The 21,002-nt window shown below is 44.1% G+C and overlaps 1 protein-coding gene across 1 annotated transcript in view; it reads left to right on the top strand.

Moving 5' to 3' along the window:
- Nucleotides 1-20,117, top strand: part of KCNK1 (potassium two pore domain channel subfamily K member 1) — a 43,391-nt gene extending 23,274 nt beyond the window's left edge. The window contains exons 2-3 of the mRNA XM_026008705.2: nucleotides 15,525-15,920; nucleotides 18,845-20,117. Coding sequence (XP_025864490.1) covers nucleotides 15,525-15,920; nucleotides 18,845-19,104 — 656 coding nt within the window. The 3' untranslated portion in view covers nucleotides 19,105-20,117. The remainder of the gene's footprint in view (nucleotides 1-15,524; nucleotides 15,921-18,844) is intronic.
- Nucleotides 20,118-21,002: the final 885 nt, after the last annotated feature.

The following is a 21,002-nucleotide window of genomic DNA, read 5'->3' as shown; positions in this document are numbered from 1 at the left end:
TTGTACATATCGGCCTCTTTCTTTGTTATTTAGAACGTTTTTTACCACAAAGTTAACCCCTAATAATACACCGTTTTGCATTTTTAAGATGCTCTCTTTCTGTTTCCATATCTTTATTTTTCATTAAGATAAGAGGAGCATGGCTACGCTCCTGTGTCTGTGAAGACACAGCATCTAAATCATCTAAAAACCTTTCATGCATTATGGGTGTGTCCTAGAGACCTGAACATACACAAACTATTACTGGTTTTTGGGCTTAGACTGAGAGGGATTAATCTTCCAGCTTTATTGCCTAGTGGCATCTCTCCACAGGAGATACCCTCCTTTTCACCACCAAACTTCTGCTCACTTATCTGCCAAGAATCTTTAAAGTTAGAAGAATCTAACGTCTGGCAAAGCATTGAACATTCTCTGTGTGTTTGGGTCAAATACCATCCTCCCCTCAAGCCATCCATTTTTTAAAAAGCAACAGGCAGTCAATCATCCCATGAATTTGACATTGTGGTTTGTTCACGTTTGCTTGGTTTTAGTTTTGGTTTTCATTTTGTACTCCTGAATTTTATCCTGAAAACTCCTTTCTGCAATGCAATCCTGAATGCTGATTCCTTTTTACACAAGTGCCAGATTGGAACTCACCTGATAGAGATCCTTAGTGGGGCTCTTCCTGCCTCATTCCTGCTTTATGCTCTTGCTAACCTCGCGTTTTGGGGATAAACGGAAAAGAGAGTTTACAAATTAAGCATTTGTTGAGGGGTACTGCCATTACTCAGTATTCTCATTTTTCCAGTGAGGATCTGCAAAGGGGACTTTGCAAATGTATCCAAAGAGAGGCCTGAGATGAGAATTCTCTTTCCCAAACAGAAAGACTGTAATCCCCCAAGTATGTGGGAAGCAATAGAGAGAGAAAGCCCTATAATACTTGTTTGAGGCAGTAATATTTAAATAAATTGGAAACTAGTCCTTTGATAACTTTTTTGCACCATGGATAGATTTGAAAAGGCATGCAAACACTTAAAAGAAATAGCAATTGCACAATATTGGTATCTATGTAGGCTTAATTCAGATTGGTTTATTGTGGGCTGGCCAGTTAAGGAATAGAGTAATTGGCATTCTTGTTGCTAAGCTCTTAGGGACTTTTGGGAAGCCCAACCTTGCTTTTGACCTGGTGATTAGCTTGAATTCAGTAGACTCATTATATTGCTAATTTCATCTCCATTGAAAGATAAAACAGACATGAAAGTAATTAATTATAGTTAGATGTTAATGGTAAAATGAGTTGACCTCAAAAGTTATTTTCTGATCATGTGAGCTAATTTCCCCATGATGGAAATGTGGTTACATTTTACATATGTATTTTTAATCTCTTAATTTACAGGAGGTACCCCTGTAAATTGCTCCAGAGGTGGCTTTGTGGAAAAGTGTTGAGAATAAAGGCCAGGTCTGTCTCATGTCTGCCCATAATAGCCTTTTAGGACTGCTTTCCTCCTGAGGGATGCTCGTCACCTGCAAGGCTCTGTGCTGGGTTCCAGAGTTTAGAGAAATAAGCTAAGAGCCCCAGCCAGGGGTCAAGCATATCTTAAACATGTAAACTGATCATTGTAATACAAGTAACTATACCAATGAAAATTGCTTTCAGCTGTGAAAAAAAAAGTTCCAGTTTGTAGTGGCTTAAATTAATGGGGAGGAGGTGCAGTTTTTCTCTGGTGATAAGGTCTGGCAGTGAGCAGTTGCTGGCATTGGTCTATCTGCTCCACCTGCCTGGTCCCTTCCCCCCACGTGGCTTGGACCCTCAGGCCAGAGTCACAGGATGGGTACTCCGCTCCAGACATGCTGTCTGGAATAAAGGCAGGAAGCAGCGAAGCTTTCCGATCCAGCTCCCATTCATATCTGCTTAAGCAGAGCTGGGTCAGGCAGCCAGCTCCTCGCTTCTAGGGTGGCAGGGACAGGAAATGTGTGGCTCTGCCGGCCTCTCGGGTCCTGCATGTCAGTTGCTGGGGGAGCCCATGCAGGGACCAATGCCTGAGGGACTTGGGGACAGGACAGAGAGAGGTGAGGGACAGCAGGTGCAAAATTGTGTAAGTGTTGGGGGCGTCCTGAGAATGTGTCTGGATTCCCTCTGATCCAGCAGTGAGGCTGGACACGTGGGTATGAAGCATTCACCTGAGGGATCTGAATCCCTTTTGTGGTGAGAATTGGCAGTGTGGGGGAGGGGCAGAGTAGGAGAAAAGCAAGCAGAGGTTCTACATACAGGGGACTGATGATCACGGCCTCATCTAAGACATCACAGAATAAATTAGGGACGTTTTTCCAAAATCAGTGGCCCTTGGTGTCCACTCGAATGCTAGGGGTGAGGCCGTGAGAGCTGGGGATTGCTCCAAGGCTGGTGGGTGGACAGTGGAGTTGCTCTCTAACCTGGAGAATGCAGCTGGGGGCGGGGAGAGCCAGTCTGTCTGTATGCTGGCTTAAAGGTAGCTGTGGTCCGTGGCTAGGTGGGTGGGAATGGAGGGCTGGGTTTGAGGAGAGAGGTGCAGACTCGGAATATGTATGGATTAGGGACTTTGGAGGGGGGGCAGGGGTACGTGTAAGTATTAGTTGAAATTAAATGGCTTGGATGGGAGTTCTGGGTGAGAGAATGGCCCACTCTGCACACTCATTGGAATTCGTGTCTTTTTATTTTTTTAAGATTTTTTAAAAATTTATTCATGAGAGACACCGAGGCAGAGACATAGGCAGAGGGAGAAGCAGACTCCCTGTGGGGATCCCAACGTGGGCCTCAATCATAGGACCCCAGGATCATGACCTGAGCCGAAGGCAGACGCTCAACCACTGGCATCCCTGGAATTTGTGTCTATATGAAGTCAGTTTTACTTTTCCTTCCATCGGGCACCATTTCCTCTGCTGAGCTCCTATTTTTAGTACCGCACTTTTCCCAGAGTAAGTTCCTTTTAAACACTGTACTTTCCTCCCTTGTTCTGCTTTGCTTTCCTTGTCTTCTCCTCAGACAGTGATGCCATTTGAGGGGTAAATGGAGACGTGGATTTCTTAAAAGGGTGTGGGCTGCCCACTGGGCCTCAGATCTGGTGGGTGGGCAGGAGTAGCTAAAGTCACCTCACCCAAAAAATAAAAAAATAAAAATAAAGTCACCTCACCCCTGCACCCCCTTTGCATGGGTATGAGGTGGCTGAGTCTATATATGGGCACTGCTTCTAGCATCATCTCCAGACAGGGCATTGTTTAAAATCACCTGACACCTCCCCCCCCCCCACCACCACCAATTATGCTCAGTGTAGAATATTTAGAGTGCAGGGAAAGTACAAGGCAAAATCACATGTGATGCCACAGAACTAAAAGAGCTGTTGCATTTTACTTTTCTTTACAATAAAACTGTCACCCATCTCAGGGGGCTCTATTGTGCTCCTCAAGCAGGTACCCTCCTGATTCACAGCCAACAAATATGTAGGAAGTGCACCTTACTGGCAAAGCAGCTCTTCCAGGCACTTAGGCATACAGCAGTAAACGAGACGAACAAGACCCTGGTCTCCATCGTGGTTGGGGAGGCAGTCAGCACATACCTGAGTAAGATGATGTTTGGTGCCACGGGAAACTGCAACAGGATAATGGGTTTCAGTGACCGAGGGATGGAGTTACTTTAGAGAGGGTGACCTGGGAGCCTTCTCTTGACTTAGTGATGCTGAGTCTGAGACCAGAATGAAGAGGAGGTACCAGCCCTGGAAGACCAAGGGAACAGCACGTGCAAAGGCTCTAGGGTTAGGACTCGGACTTTAAGAAGAGTAGACACAAGGCTGGTGTATCCATAGGGTGGTGTGTGAGGGAAATAGCAGTGGGAAAATTTGGTCACAGAATTAGTCAGGATCCCAGCTGCTTCACTGGCAAACGTAAATGGTCTTGTCAAAGCCCTTGCCTGGGTGCAGTTTCAACATTGGTTGAAATTTAGGGCTAAAACGACCCTATGGCAGACACAGCTGCTTGGTGGAGGGCCAGGTGAGCGTCGTGAGGCCCCTTGGGAGGAGGGTGTCCGTGCCCAGGTGGATGGGAGAGTTTCTGCCCTGCACAGCACCCCTCATCCTCCCTACTTTGCACCCCCCACCAGTGATCCCATTCAGGGCCGATAAACACAAGTGCACCGATGCCAAATGGGGAGGGCCCCTTTGCCTTTTCGGTGTTGGTTATCGGTTCTCCATTTCGCTCTGGCACCATGCTCTCAAGGAATCCTTGTGCACCGTGGTAGCTTCATAGGGTGATGGAAGTCCAGCTCAGCATATGTGTGGGGAGCTGTGTTGTTGCTGATTGCAGTTCCTACAGCCTTTAGGAAATAGCATTTTCTGGAGCACTGCATATCGATGGCAGGTTGCTAAGCCCAGGAGGTGCTTCCTGGGATGCACCCCTCCAGCCTGGCAGGTCGACCTGGGCTCCTCTAGGAATTCTGTCCCACATACAGGAGCAGGTAGCTCATTTGCTTTAAACCCCTGGAAAAGCTGTGAGGAAACCCGAGACTGTCTCCAGTGCTTGTGGGTACAGTACAAGGCCCATGGCTCAGGAGTGTGTGCCGTTAAAGAACAACCTGAGGTTTCAGCTCCTCTAGCTAAGGAGATTATAGGATTGTTATGGGTTTGAATGGCATTAAATTAAGAAATCAGATTTGGCTGTGCCAGACCTAAGTGCCACACCTCTGAGCTCTGGTTTACCTTCTTTCTATTTCTAGTACTGTCTGTAAGTAAGAATTAGGATTTTAAGGAGTAAAGAAAGTCCTGAACTTCCTCAGAGGTTGTCTAGATGAAAAGTTGCTCTTACGTCCACATTTCAAAGCCTCAACTTTTTTTTTTTATTATAGGTGATTACGAAATATATACAAAATTAGAGAACTATATAATGAGTACTCCACATACCCACAGGCCAGCTGTCCACACCCAGTTTTGCCATCCTGTATCATCCATCCCACATACCTCCCCCTCCTTCTTTTTATTTTTTCCTGGTGTATTGGGAAATTTCTGCAAGGTGGTGCTGGGGTGACATGGCCCCCAGGTCTCAGCGGCTTACAGTAACAAGGGTCCGTGTCCTTGGTGGGTACAGGCGGCCCTGCCCCCCACATTCCTTACTCTGGGGCCAAGGCAGAAAGGTGAGCCTCCTCCTGTGGAAATCTGTGAAGAGAAAATGGGGATTTTGAGTTGCTGCCCGGGCATTTGATAGTAGGACCACCCTGCTTGTACCCAGAGTCTGGACATTTAAGTAAGAACCTGAGCTGAGAACTCCTACCCCATGTTCCCACTTTGCTTTTCCTGGGGCTCCATTTAAAGTAACCACTTAGAGGAACACCTGGGTGGCTCTTGATTTCAACTCAGGTCATGATGTCAGGGTTGTGAGATCAAGCCCTGCATCAGTCTCTATGCTGGGCATGGAGCCTGCTTGAGAGTCTCTCTCCCTCTGCCCCACCCCTCGCTCCCCAACTAAATACATAAACACATAAATAAAAAGATAAAGTAACCACTTTGAGTCAAGCCCGTGAACAAAATGAAAAGTTAGGGACCTCTTCTCCAACCACCTTATAAGTAGTAGGTGTTTGCTACCCTGCTCTCTATCACTTGCTCCCTCAAGAGCTAGGATGGAGGACTGTCCTTCCTCTGGCTTAGTCCCCCTGTCTGTTTCTGGGATCTATAAGTAATAAATCTGTGACTTTTCTGTAAATGTATGGAAACTGCTCCTTTCAATCAAAACCACCCTGTGGTTTTTCACTTTCCCAAGTAGGAGCTTGGATGCTGGGGGAGCCACCTGCTGACCCTGAATGGGTGGCTTATGCCACCTCAGTCAGTAAATCATAATCTGTATATTCTTTTTTTTAAAGATTTTATTTATTTATTCATGAGAGACACACAGAGAGAGGCAGAGACATGGAGAAGCAGGCTCCATGCAGGAAGCCTGATTCGGGACTCGATCCCGGAACCGGGATCACGCCCTGAGCCAAAGGCAGATGCTCAACCACTGAGCCACCCAGGCATCCCTAATCTGTATATTCTTTATTTAACACACCAACTACAGGCCTCCAAGCACAAAGACCCCACTCATGCTTGTTTCTGAAGGAGATCCTTACCCCTTGGGGTAAGGGTTGGGCCATTACTCAGAGCAGCAAGATCCCCTAGAAGGAAAGGTCTGTCACTTGTCAGACACTTAGAATGAAGAGTTGTTTTTTAGCACCTAGAGAATACAATTAGCACTCTTGTTGATGAATCTGCACTGCAGGGACGGGGGTAGCAGGTGAAGTTCCTAATTAGGAATAGTGGAGCAAAAGTTATCATTTGAAAGTAATTAGACATCTCCGTTCCTAAGTCTGTCTCAGCAAGTACCTAAATAGCTAGACCAGGGAGTCCATTAATTAGCATAAGGAATAATAGGGGTGTTTTTCATGGGTAAGATTGGTGGTGAAGTTATGTAGATTGACTAGAGATGTTGTTCATCTACTCTTACATGAAGTGGGTATAAAATCTTTGTGCACCCAGCCAACAGGGATCCCTCATAATGGTATTTAAGGCGTAGGACTCCGTCCTGTTCTGTGCTCTGCCACTCAAGGAAGGACCTGAGGATTTTGTCACCTGATTTGATCAGAAGGTAGTTGAATCTAGCTTCAAGAATAGTGTTGTTCAAGAAAAGTGACTCTGGCAAACTCCTTGTTCAAGGACCTAAGAGAGTTCGAAGTGCCCTGAGTTTACAACTATTTCGTTCCTCTTTTTGTTGTAATGTGGCACACCTGGTAGAGGAGTTTTGTAGAAGGGATCTGCAGTTTCCACTACCTTTGGTCATTGGAATCTACTGGTATCTCCTCATGAAAAGGTGACTGTGGTGAATGGCCACCATATTGGGTCAGTTTACAATGGAGGGAATGAGAACCTGAGAGGGAGTCTTTGGATGTTTCTATGGGGGGGGGGGGGGTCATTACTAGCCTCCCAAATTGCAGAGCAGCCACAAAGTTCCTATGCCAGATTGTTTCCTGAGTGGCTGTGGTAGGTCTTCAGTCATTATCAGGGACTGCTTCAAGCATCAGTGTGGAAGAAGAGGTTTTGAAGGATGTTAGGAGAATTTTTTTTTTAAAGATTTTATTTACTTATTTATGAGAGACACAGAGAGAGGCAGAGACATAGACAGAGGGAGAAGCAGGCTCTATGCAGGGAGCCCAATATGGGACTCGTTCCCAGGACTCTGGGATCACACCCTGAGCCAAAGGCAGACTGATGCTCAACCACTGAGCCACCCAGGTGTCCCTGTTAGGAGAATTCAAATGTGTACAGAGAACAGAGATGAGAGTACAGACAACTTCTAACTAGTGTGCCTAGGAACATTCTGGCCCCATCTGAAAAAGCATACATATTGTCGAGATGATTCCATTAGTTATTTATTTTCAGCATCAAAAGAGGAGTTTACCTTCATTGGACTTTGTACATACAGGCACCTGTGCTAATTGCTTCATGTGGATAATTTTATGTAATCCTCATAACCCCTCCATGAGGGTAGGATGTATTACTCATATTTGACAAATGAGGAAATGAAGTCATAAAGTTTCTGAGGGCCTCACAGCTAGTAAGAAGCAGAGCCAGGATTCAGTTTTAGAAATCCGATTCCTCAGCCTGCTCCTCTAAGCCCCACTTAGCTTACAAGCGTAGTATTGCAAAGGGCTTTTTTTGTTTGCATCTTCCTCTCCATGTTCTCAGAGTTCAAGAGCCTTAAAGACTTTACAGTCTGATGGAAAGGAAAAAGAAAATGTTTACTTTATTTCAGGAACCTGGGATGCCTGGGTGGCTCAGTGGTTGAATGTATGCCTTCAACTCAGGCCTTGATCCCAGGGTCCTGGGATTGAGTCCTGCATCAGGTTCCCTGCATGGAGCCTGCTTCTCCCTCTGCCTATGTGTCTGCCTCTCTCTCTGTGTCTCTCATGAATAAATAAAATCTATTTCAGGAACCTCTCCCTTTAAAGGTGTAGAGATTTTCCCATTCCACCCAGAGTATCTAGAATCCTTGGGACATCACTGTTTTGAGACTCTATAATGGGAGCAGTGGAAATGTGGTTTGATTCAGCAGGTGTCTAGGTACCCCTCCCTTTACACCATGTGAGAGTTTGGGACCACTTTGGCTTCTTCTAGTCTGGAGTTAAGCTTTGGGCCAGGCAAGATCCATATTGATTATGTGCAGGGGTAGGAAGTAGAAACTTAGCATCAAGTAAATGGTGTATCTTCTCTCCCTTGTCATGCAGCATCTTTTCTATTACCTTTTGAGTCCATCTTCCACGGGCAAGGTGCCCAACTGTTCCCAAGGGAAAAGAAATTGAAATCCTGAGTTGTCTGCACAGCATCCATGCTGAGGGAGAAATGCCTACAGCATGAATTTTAAAACCCTGTTCTAAAAGTGCATCACTGGGAAGCCTTTCCAATATAGTAACTTTTAAACCTCATGGTAGTCATGGCTGCAGGATCATTATGTCAAACCCAAAGGCAAACCTGAGGGAAGTGGCAGGTAGAGGAAATATTTGCTTTAGTTAATAGATCAGGAAGCCTCATCTAAAAATTGAGGCTTTAGGAAAAACTAGACCCATTGTTCCGTTCTTTTCTTCAGCCTCACTTTGTTGTCCTGCTGCCAAAATTCCTAAGAAATGGTCAGGAATGAGTGAGAAGAAAATAAAAATGAATAAAAAACACAGGAATATGTGAGTCTTCAGCTGTGCCATTTTCTGCAGTGCTCAGACTTTGAGTCAGTTTTAACTATTTTTTTTAAAGATTTTATTTATTTATTCATGAGACACAGAAGAGAGAGGCAGAGACACAGGCAGAGGGAGAAGCAGGTTCCATGCAGGGAGCCCGATGTAGGACTCAATCCCAGGACCCCGGGATCATGACCCGAGCCAGAGGCAGACACTTAACCACTGAGCCACCCCGGTGCCCACTCTTCCTTCAAGTGTGCCAGCAGTGGAAGGATGATGGGTCTGTGTGTGACAGGCAGGCAGGTGGGAGCATGGGCATGAGCAGGTATGCTGAGCCGTCTACTAAGGGTGCAGAGGGGATGCCGTGCCGTCAAGGGCATGCATGTCAAGCAGTAGCTGGTAATGGGAATGCCGGGGCACATCCATGGCAGTGCCTTCTCTGCAACAAGTGATCATGCCTGTCAGAGATTATGTGGGTTGCATTCACTGTGAGGATGTATAAACCCCGACTCCTGTTCTCCTGGAATTGGGGTCAGGTAGATCAGAGAGGATTTCACTTAGGTGAGATCAAAAGTGGAAAGAAATCTTCGAAGGAACCCCAAGGCAAAGGCAATAGTGAATCAGAAAACTAGAATTCTCAAGTCCAGTGGAGGATGAGGATGGGGAAGAGTGAGTGCTCTGCCCCGGTAGCCTGGCTCTGGCCTGGGGCCACTGGGGAGTTTCTGCAAGCCCAGGCGTGGGGTAGCCAAGCCCTGGGGTCATTGTGCTGGATCTCATCTGTTTCAGAGGATTCCTTTCTTTGGAAATATCCAGGATTTCTCCAGTTATTTCCCATGGAATTGGGTAATTGCCCACAGCTCCCTTTCTGTTTTTCCCTTATTTCTCCTCACCACAGCCCTAGGGCCAGATTGAAAAGATTGGGGAACACATGGTTCAGATCTGCCTCCCTCACATGCTTGCTGTTAGAACTTTGGTAAACTAATTACATCGTCTCCTTTTTTGTAAAAGAGGGACTGGCATGCTTATCTCAGAGGTTTGGTATGAAGAAGAAAGGAGATGGTGCTTATGCACACCTGGCACACTGCCTGGGGCATTACACACCAAGCACCTTCCTTTTCTCTCTGGAACACTCTTCCCAGGTCTGCAGGAAAGACCAGAGTTAACAAGTAACAAGTGTGGGGAGAATGTAAAGGTTCTAGGAGTCCAGAGTATAGAAGGGACCACATTCTGTGACTTTTTTGAAATGCTGTCCAGCACGTCTCCCTGTGCCTGTACCCAGTTCACTGGATTCTTCCTGGTGTGGTTATATGCCTGTCCAGACTGGGCTCTTGCTTTGCTCTCCTGTATCACATCTTTTTTATTTTGATGCTTTGACCTCTTGCAGCCTTGCTGATGTTGAAGGAACCACCCTTCCCAGGGTTAGCCAGTCCTAGATAATGAAGGGCTTACCTGTGAGCACACCTTTCATATACAACCCAGCCAATCCGGAGCCCACACCCCCAAGCACTGCTTTCTCGGACTCTCAGCCTCTGCCCTGCTGCTGCCCTGGTGACCCCCAAGGCCAGATGCTAGATGACGAGGGACAACTGCTGTGCCCCCAAAATCCACTGAAACTTTTCAACCCAGTCTGTGTGCCCGGCTTTGCCTGTTCCTTCCTGTGGAAACCACAAGAAACGTGACTGCTCGGAATTCTGGGAAAGCTGTACTAAAAATATGACAGAATTTGGTTATAACCTCGTATCGGGTAGTGGGTCATGTGCAACCTTTTCCTGCCTCCAGTAACCTAATAAAGACCTTAAATAACAGTGCTCAGTAGATGGTACAATGGAAAAAGCTGGAGTTTGGGAAGGTAGAGATGATTACCTATCTTTTTCCATAGGGAAAAAAATGCCCTTGACCAACTATTCCCTGTGCTGTACTACTGTAACCTATAGTATCTTCCTGTGCATGTTACCAGATTATCACTGAAAGACGTGATTGGCCCTGTTAGTACCTTGACAGAGTTAGGCTTGCACAGGAGGACAAGGCAGATCGGAAAGCCAGGCTGTCACCCTGGTGCTTGCTTGCCTGCTCATCAGGAACAGCAGAAGGGAGGATAGTTTGAAAAAGTTATTCAGCACACTCCCTTCTCTCCTAATTTCAGTTTTATGAAGCAGGGCTTCACAGGTGATCTTGGCTTGCAAGAATCGCTAGAGGTTAGTGTGAGAGAAGACATTGCAGGGATATATGTCTTTTAAAAAAGACGGAGGGGGAGCCTGGATAGCAAGTCAATTAAGCATCTGACTCTTGGTTTGGTTCAGCTTGTGATCCTAAGGTGGTGAGATCGAGCCCTGCATCAGGCTCCACACTCAGTATGGAGTCTGCTTGGGTCTGTCTGTCTGTCTGTCTGTCTCTCCCTCCCTCCCTCTCTCCCTCTCTCCCTCCCTCTTCCCCTCCTGCTCATGTTGTCTCTTTCTCTTTCTAAAATAAATAAGCAAATCTTTAAAAACAACTTAAAAAGATGGAAAAAGAGTTCTAAAAATATGAAAAAATAAAAAAGAATCATAATCTGAAATCTAGAGCTAAAAAGTGGTTATTCAAAAAATCTTAAAACAAAATGGGAAAACAGTGCTAGGGAAGATGTACCATGAGCAAGAGGAGGCTTCTTTTTTGGTTGTTTTGAGCTCACCTTCATCCTTTCCAGAACCAGAGTGATGGATGTGTGGCAGGCGCTCCTTGCCATAGTTAACACTTCTGATTGTTCTTTTACAGTACTGCTGTTTTGGGGTGAAACTCTCGTTGCAAAAAGTGCAAGGTGCTCCCATGTATGACATCCAGGCCATTTGCTGGGATCTCCTAGTTTTTAAATGCAGGGTGTTAATATGGGCCATCTGTCAGAATGGCCACTTTCAGTTTTTGCCAATATTTCTATTCAGCCTCTTTAGACTCCCCTTGAGTCTTTGCTCCATTGTAAATAACTTCTATAATAAGCAAAATAAGAGAAGCGGTACATTCCCCGTCTTTTAGTTGATCCAGATGGAGGGGATGAACAGAGTTTATCCCGTGTGTGAGTCTTTGAAAAGTATTGCTGTAAAACAAGGAGCTATGAAGACTTGTTGCAGGGTGTCTATAGAAGCTGATCACACACTGAAGCTGTGAAAAAAATTTATTCCAAGCAAATGATAAGATTCAAGTAGCAAAGTCAATGTGACCAGAAGCCTATTCATTGCCAATCAGTGAATTTCTGGCCCTCCCAGATTTGAAGTCACAACCCCAGCATTCTTGCTCTCTGTGGATTGGATAGCACCATGGATGGGAGCCCTGGAGAGCTTCATAGCAGAGGACATGATTTTCCCATCAGGGGCTCATGGCCTAATGGGAAAGAGATAATGAATAAGCAAAAGCTCAGGATTGCAGATTAAGGTCTGTTTTATTTTATTTTATTTCTAAAGATTTTATTTATTTATTCATAAAAGACACAGAGAGAGAGAGAGAGAGAGAGGCAGAGACACAGGCCAGAGACACAGGCAGAGGGAGAAGCAGGCTCCATGCAGGGAGCCTGACGTGGGCCTTGATCCTGGGTCTCCAGGATCATGCCCTGGGCCGAATGGTGCTAAACCGCTGAGCCACCCAGGCTGCCCAAAAGTCTGTTTTATAGGAGAGGAAACACTGTAATTTATTTCAGTATCTCTACCGGTGTTGATTTCAGAGATTGAGATTCTTTTATAGATGGTTTTTAAGCAGGCATCAAGCTAACTTAATTCAAAGTGTATACGCTGTACTCTATCATACTAAATAATGTAAATAAATGACAATATTTATTATATGTGCAAAGTCACAATAAGAGGACACAATAAGCAGTAGGCTACCCCTCTCTCAAAAACATCTGATACATGGGAGGAAGTTGCCTGTGGGTGACTTGTTCTAATGATCTGAAGAGGAGCCCACAAAGGTTCCCTGTCTGGGACTTCAAGAGGGCTTAAATACCAGAAAAACAAGAAGGCCCAGATCCACCATGGCATAGCCCCAGACTAGATGTTAGCTAGCACAGCGTCAGGACTGTTGCTGTTAGAACCAACTGGGAAGCAGTATTTCTTATTTCTGAGGACACTATCCTTAGTACAACCCCCCACCCCTATTATACCTATGCTCTTACAATGTCCCAAAATTGTATGAATAGCCTTAGAAAAATGAATGAACACCAAATATGTAAGAAATGAAAGAACACCAAATATGTAAGGCTTATTACTATTTTGCTACATTCTTCATGTTTTGTAATGGATTTTAATATAAGATTTTAAAATATGAGCTTTTCTTGGTGATTTATCTAGGGGTTCAGTTGACTGAACTTGAGTAAATTATTCACCACTTCATTAAAATTCAATATCACTGAAAGTTTCCATCTGATGCATTAAGGGCTATCTGCAAAAGAATTGCTGTGCACTCTGCATAGAGGGTAGTATTCCCAATAAGGCCCGCACCGAAAGTACGGTCAATACCAAAGGAATGTAAATTTAACACTTAACTTTACATTAGCAGAAATTATTTAATGTAACATCAGGAGAAGAAACAGGCTTTCAGTGAGTAATCTACACGTTGGTGATTTTAAATCTCTTAGTGGGAACATATCACTGGCATAAAAATGCATTACTGCAGGGGGAGGTTTAGAGTCTTGTAATGATTATTTTCATTGCTCAGAGATAACATTTTAGTCAATGGAAAGTCAGTTTACATTCTAATGGAAAGAGCTGTTGTCATTTGATAGTAGAAGTTATTCCTAAAATATTTTAAAATTAGATGGTTATTTACTTTTTTTCCTACTAGAACCGAAATCGTGTGATTTATTGGAACAGATGGTACAGAAGAGGTGGGCCGCAGGAAATTGGTGTGTTCTACTTTTAGAAAAGATAATTTATAAAAATACTACCAAACAGCATAATAAAGTGATAAACTTACAGACTTTTGCGGAGTCCATCTGATTCCTCCCATCCTACATCTTCTCTCCAAAATTCCTGCCATGGTGGCAGCCACCCTTGGCACCTCCACCTGAGCTCTGTGGTCTCCTCAGACTTTCACACAGGCACAGAACCAAAACTGTCGTCGTTTTCCAGTGGCTTTTTTATGGTTAAGTGAAATGTCCTTTCCAGAGATCTCTGGCCACAAGAACATCTCTCCTGAGGCCTCGCTTCTCCTCTGGCTGGGATTGGCCCCGATCTCCTGTGAGGTGGCTGCTTTACTCAGGCTTCACCAGCAACAGTGGACTCTCTCCTGCTTCCTTCTGTGGCGGGAACATCATTCACCATCCCCATCATTCCTGTTCTCCAGATGCTCTGACTTGCCCACTTCCCCCTTAGCCATGCCCAGAGCCCAACATTGGCACACCAAGAGCAGCAGGGGTGTGCGAGGGCCCCATGGATTTAGGCACTTGATGCTCAGAACAACTGTTCGTAACTCTTGAGAATCCAAGATTCCGGAATCTTGCACGTGTGGATGTACATGCTGCAAACAATTTCTGTAAATTTCTGGGACTCCCCATACCTCGTTCATGACCCAAGTGCCCCTGGGCTGGCTGATTGCCACCTGACTGTTGTGTTGATGCTGTGTGTGGGGATCACAAGGAAGCTTTCATTGACCACCTGGCCCTGGGCGCTTCCCCAGTAACTGCCATCAAGCTGAGAATCTGGGGGTCTGGAGCAGAAGGATTGTCAGAGTTGTTTATTTTTCAGGAAGATATGTAGGAGAAATCGGGTTTTGAAATCATCATCACATATGTGAGACTTCTTCAGGATCTAGTTTCACCAAAAAAAAAAAAAAAAAGGCATTTTGTTGGCTTTTTCCTGAACTGACTTGTTCAAACGTGTTAAGCCTTTGAGGATGAAGTGAAGTCCTCATGAAATTTTAAAAACAGTACGTGGACGTGAAGTTTTAAAAACAGTATGTGGAGCCTCTGCCGGCTGGCTTCCCTCTTACCAGCATTTGTTGGATAGTCTGTTGAATGGCTTAATTGGGGAAGGACTCAAACCTCATGGAAAGTCAGATAAATATATGTTTTGACCATGGCCCTAATGTCTTTTTTTTAATGTACGGCATCTTAGAGCCTTTGGAAATAATAAGGGGGGAAGAGTTATAGTTTCTCAATATGCCATTTAGCCAGGTAGCCAAGCACAATATTTTTAAAAGAAATGCTCACTCCTGAGACTTGGTATACCTTAACCTTCATGTTCTTTTGCCATGTCTGTATCTTCCTGGAGTCTCCTTCGCCTGCCCACAGTTCAGCCATCCCTCTTAGAACATGCTATGAGTAGTTTGTTTTGTTTGTTTTGTCTGGGTACTAACGAGGATCCCCAGGGTGGGGGGAATGGGGGTGGGGTACATCAGCCTAGGGAAGTAGGTGCCCTCTGATGGGTTTGCCCTGCTGGTCTCAGACAATGGGTGCCAGCCCCTTGGCACCCAGAGCTTCTATTTCAGCCTGACAGTGAATTCAAACCAGGCCTGGGTGTGGTGGGAAGAGCTAGTTAGATTTCATCAAGGGCAGTGACATCCTCTGTTGAATTATTGCAGTAAATACTCTTAAAAAATTGTTTATTTGAGACAGAGAGAGAGCGTGCGCACGCACAAACCAGTGGGGAGGGGCAAAGGGAGAGGGAGAAGCAGACTCCCCCCTGAGCACGGAGCCCAAAGTGGGGCTCCATCCCAGGACCCTGAGATCACGATCTGAGCTGAAGGCAGATGTTTAAGCGGCTGAGCCACCCAGGTACTTGCAGTAAATATTCTGATCGAGCCTTTAAAGTATCAGACCCGAGGTATGACTGCCCTCCTCTTACTCTTCACCTCCTCCATACAGGTTATGGCCACACCGTGCCCTTGTCAGATGGAGGTAAGGCCTTCTGCATCATCTACTCGGTCATCGGGATTCCATTCACCCTCCTATTCCTGACAGCAGTGGTCCAGCGTGTCACCATCCACGTCACCCGCAGGCCTGTCCTCTACTTCCACGTGCGCTGGGGCTTCTCCAAACAGATGGTGGCCATCGTCCATGCCGTTCTCCTTGGGTTTGTCACTGTGTCCTGCTTCTTCTTCATCCCAGCCGCTGTGTTCTCCATCCTGGAGGATGACTGGAACTTCCTCGAGTCATTTTATTTTTGTTTTATTTCCCTGAGCACCATTGGCCTAGGGGATTACGTTCCTGGAGAAGGCTACAATCAAAAATTCAGAGAGCTCTATAAGATTGGGATCACATGTGAGTATCCAGACCCCACCCCCTTGGCCTGCTTTACTGTTCACACCCCACCTTACCTACCAATGAATAGTTATTCATTAAAGCCCTGATCGCCTTTTCATTGATAAATTTTCAAGCTCTTTATGCAAAAATCTTATTTTTTCAGGCACCTTAAAACTGCTGATCAATTTCTTACTAATAACAAATAACATAACTGATCAATTTCTTACTAATAACATAGGAAGCATTATAAATTACAGTGTAAAAATGTACCACATTGAATATTACTGAATCACCAACTTTTAATTTTAAAAAAGTTGCTGTTTTTATTAAATATTTTAAGTTCCAGAAAACTAGGGCTAGAATTTAGCCTGTTGCTATCAATTATGTTCTTTAATATACCAGGAAAATCTTAAAAGAGTTGCTGATCTCATTGGTCCATCTGGTTCTTTTTCAAAGAAGTTAGAATATATGTGAACCATTTTCAGAGTTTTGTATGTGAAGTTAGGCATTCAGATTCAGATGGCCAGTGGTTTATAATTTTTAACATTTTTTTAAAATTCAAAAGGATGTGGGGAACTTAGAAATCTGTTTTCAAGAGACTCTTAGTTTTGGTGTGCCCTTTCTTTCTTTTGTATCATAATAAGTATACAGTATTCATTTCTGTCATCTCAAGAATTATTCAAAACTCGGCTCATGTCATGTCTCCTCACAGATCATAGTAGATACTCAGGCAGTCAGATGCGTGTCCTAGCCCTGTCTTGTAGTTTTAACCTGACAACATGATTAGTTGAATTGTGTATATGTTAACATTTTCATTAAACCTGGGGCTTACCGAGGTCAGAGACTTCAGTCGTAAACCCCAATGCTTTGAACAGTGCCTCTCAACCATACACATTCCATAAATGTTGACCAAAGAGTTACAAACAAGAGTTCATATTTCCTTCAGTTACCATAATTATTTTTAATGTCCACATAATATTTCAGCAGTGGCTATATTGTAATCGAACAACGCCTCTACTGACTGTTTAGATTGCTTCCAAGCTGGGAGCGTTATAAACAACACTATAGTAAATCTTTGTATATGTTTATACTTTTTCTACTTGGATATCTTTCCAGAAGTAGGATTGCTGGCCAAAGCGAATATACCTTTCTTGTGACACACAAAACATACTGACCTGGTGCTTTCCAAATGGCATTACAAGCTTAAGTGATCTGAGCATAATGGTTTCAGCCTTCATGGGGTAGCGTGGGCCAGTAGAATTAGGGGCATTCTGTTGCAAATTTGGTAGCTCCAATAAACATTATCTTAAAATGTTTTTTCATCTGTTAGGTAAACTATTACCTCCTATTTTTAATTTAGTTTTTTTAGAACTTAGAGAAGTTGAACGTTTCTGTCATTGTGTTTGCTAGCTCTACTTCCCTCTTGTGTTCACTGTCTTCTCAAATTCTGCCCAACTGTTGAACTCCCTCAATTTTTTCAATAATGCTAAAGCCTTGAAGATGATCTTAGCACTTGTTACAATGTGAACCAGGTTTTCTTAGGTGGCCATGTACCATACACACTGAGCGGAGCAAATATTTCAAAGGTATATTAAGTTGTGCATAGGATAAAATCCCACAGCTTTTGCCTGAAACCCCATGGGTATTTTTGTCAGCACTCAAGGGCTTGACTAAACACTGGATGAAGGAAAAGAGGGGGAATTGTCAACTAGTCCAACAATGTCATTGCTATTTCTTTTTTTTTTTTTTATGGATTGATTGATTTTAGAGTGAGAGAGTGCACACAGACATGCACACAGCAGGGAGGGGCAGAGGGAGAGGGAGAGAGAGAGAAAGAATCCCAAGTAGACTCCCCACTGAGCACAGAGCTGACATGGAGCTGGATCTCACCACCCTGAGATCATGACCTGAGCTGAAATCAAGAGTTGGTTGCTTGACCAACTGAGACACCCAGGCACCCCTGTCATTGCTCTTTCTACGGTATACCATGTTATCATCAAAACTTAATAGCCAAATTCTACAGATGCTAGAATGGTGTTTCTCTGCATTCTTGAGATAATCAGCCCCCTCGTCCCTATTATGCTACTCATTCTAGCTGGTTCATTTATTTCCTGAAAATCCTCTGCAAACATCTTACCACTGGGCCATGAAATTGGGATTTTGTTATTTTTCATTTTCATTTTCACTTCCCTGTTCCCTTCCATGATGAATTTTTATTTCCCGGGAACTGATTTTAAATGTGTTGGAACTGCCTTAAAATCACCACTGTCCCATCACCAAATTCAGGGAATAAGCATGTGACCTGAATCAACAGGTTATCTTTTATTTTGGTGTAAGAAGCTGATAGAGTTAATCAGTGAGTGGTCCACATGCCCCCAAAATGACTGTCCCATCATGGGCGCTCAGTGTGCAGTTAGATCCTGGTCAAGGGTGAATCCCTACACAAAGGCCTGATCCATGTTGGCATTAATTCTTAGAGGGGTTTTCATCTAAACTATAATTTCTACTGCTGTCCTTCTTACTCCCTGGTGGAAATACTGACAAAAGTATCGAGTCCTTAATAAGGTGGCAAGCTCTGTGCTGAGCCTTCAATCAAAAACTCTAGGGACGTGTCACTGGGTTTTTGGGAGCCATTGATGATGAAGCAGAGGTGAAGAGCCCTCTCCCTGCAGGTCTCCCTTTGGGGCAGGTGAGTGCAGGATGGCATTCTCTTTAATGATGCCATGTCAGCCCCAGCTTATTGTTTTCTCAGAAATTACTCCCTGATTCTGAATAATCAAAGTTTGTAGAAAGTTAAGTCATTCTTCATTTTTCTCTGGGTAATCCCTCTTGGAGCCACGGACCTCAGAACATCCCTAGAAATTCAAAAAGTGGCACACTCTTGTGTCGCTGCTTGAGTCATCCATGACTTGATCCCACTGACATGCTTTTCTCTCACTCAGGTTACCTGCTACTTGGCCTCATTGCCATGTTGGTAGTTCTAGAAACCTTCTGTGAACTCCACGAGCTCAAAAAATTCAGAAAAATGTTCTATGTGAAGAAGGACAAGGATGAAGACCGAGTACACATCATAGAACACGACCAGTTGTCCTTCTCATCCATCGCAGACCAGGCAGGGGGCCCCAAGGAGGATCGGAAGCAGAACGAGCCTTTCGTGAGCCTGCAGTCTTCTGCCCACCCTGATGGCTCGGCGGGCAACTGATGGCTTTGTGGCATTGTCCCCAGAGCACCAGGGTCGGGGCCAGGAGAAAAAGCCTTTGTCTTATTTATTTGAATGAGCATTGTAGAAGCCAAGATGATCTTTTAACAGATATCTACTGTTTGAAATATTTACAAACACACACACACACACACACACACACACACACACACACACACCAAAGTCATGAAACAAAGGAAGCTTTTACTCTGGAGGACTGTCTCCTGAGGAAATAGGATATGTACCTATAATTGTACCTATAATTCATATGTGACAAAATTACCTAGACTTTACAAAGAGATAAAGAATACTTGAAGAAGTGTGCTGCTGTGGATAGAAGCAGATTTTATACTTTTGATTGGGGACTTTGGGATTTAAATCATTTTAGCTGATGGCTAAATAGTAACATTTATATTTGAGAACAAAAAAAGAGAGAAGCATAGAGATGTGTTTTATAAATAAGTTTATGTGTACCAGTTTGCATGTGCCCATCCCAAATCATTATTTTTGTAGAATCTAACTTAAACCTACTATTTATAATGAATAGGCAACCATTAACTGTGTACATACAAGTATAAATATGTTTATATCTTGTACATATGGTTTAGTCACCAGATCCCAGCATACTTCTTAACCCAAGATTGTAGATATTTTTTCCTTTTGATTTCTCTTTGTACTAAAGAATCGAGAGTTGCTACAATAAAATAAGAGAAACAATACATTTAGGAGTGAGTTACTATAGTATTCTGCTACAATAAATGTTTCTACCCCTTGTAATAGTATGATATCAAGTGTCTAAAATATTTGTAAGTATTTCTCTGGAAGAGAACAGCTAATGACTAATATGATTTGTAAAAGAAGTTATTTTGTTTGAAAGTGCGCTGTGATTTGTAGTCACCTGGTACTAAAGCCCAGAACACGAATAGAGAAGCCCCAAATGAACAGATTCTGTTAAATTAATCAGAGAGCTTTTAAATTTACAAGATGAAATCAATAAAAATCATAGCTGGTTGCAATCCTATGCTTTAATATATCAAGAAAAGCTTTCCTCCATGTGGATAATATATATATATACTCCTTTATAGGAGCCACTAAGGCAACATTTAACTGGTATACACAGGACACTATTAAGAACTTCAGAAGAGAAAATGAAAAAGACCCTGTGTGATAGCTGATCCTCAGTGACCTGCTAACCGAGTCTCCTCTCCCCTAGGTAGTTGCCCGGGAGGTGCTGCTTGAGTTGTTGATGGGAATCCATGCCCTGATGAGCTGATGAGCCAACCAAGCAGAGTGTCCTCGCCTTAGGGGGCTTGCTCAGAAACATCTCCATGACGTGCCACCCTGGGCCCACACCATTACTAGGTCTTTCCTGCTGCCTGCTGACCTTCCATAAGCAGGGCCCTTCCTTATTGTAGGAGATCTCATCTGGCCTCAGAATAACAAAACCATAAGAAAGTTCCATTCTGGAGCCTCCATGCCACTCCAGAGCTCCTGTGATGCCCTCAGTAGACAATCCCCTCTCCACCTTCCAGTGTTCGATTCCTCTAGATCTGGGTGATGCTGCCCTGTAAGCACATTTCTTCTACATCCCATGCTGTGTCTCCACGGTGGAGGCTGCTCTTAGGCTGGGGGTTGGTGGTTGGTTAAGGAGTGGAATAGAGACTCCTCAGCCAATAGGGGCATGCATCAAGGACACGACTGGTTTGGAAAGTTCACAGATGGTACAGTGGTGTTGCAGGATACAAGCCACACGAATGGTGGCTTTTACAAAGAGACAGTGTCTTTATATTCCTTGCAGGAAAAGAGAACTGAGGTGCCACCATTCTTGACTAAGAGGGGAGTGCAAAATACAAAGAAGGAGAAATAGCATCATGAATCATGATGTTATTGAGTCACAGAAC

The sequence above is a fragment of the Vulpes vulpes genome, chromosome 4 (assembly GCF_048418805.1).
Source record: "Vulpes vulpes isolate BD-2025 chromosome 4, VulVul3, whole genome shotgun sequence".
Taxonomy (NCBI): domain Eukaryota; kingdom Metazoa; phylum Chordata; class Mammalia; order Carnivora; family Canidae; genus Vulpes; species Vulpes vulpes.
Note: the sequence above shows the minus strand (reverse complement) of the source record. Positions and strands in the feature narration are given on the sequence as shown.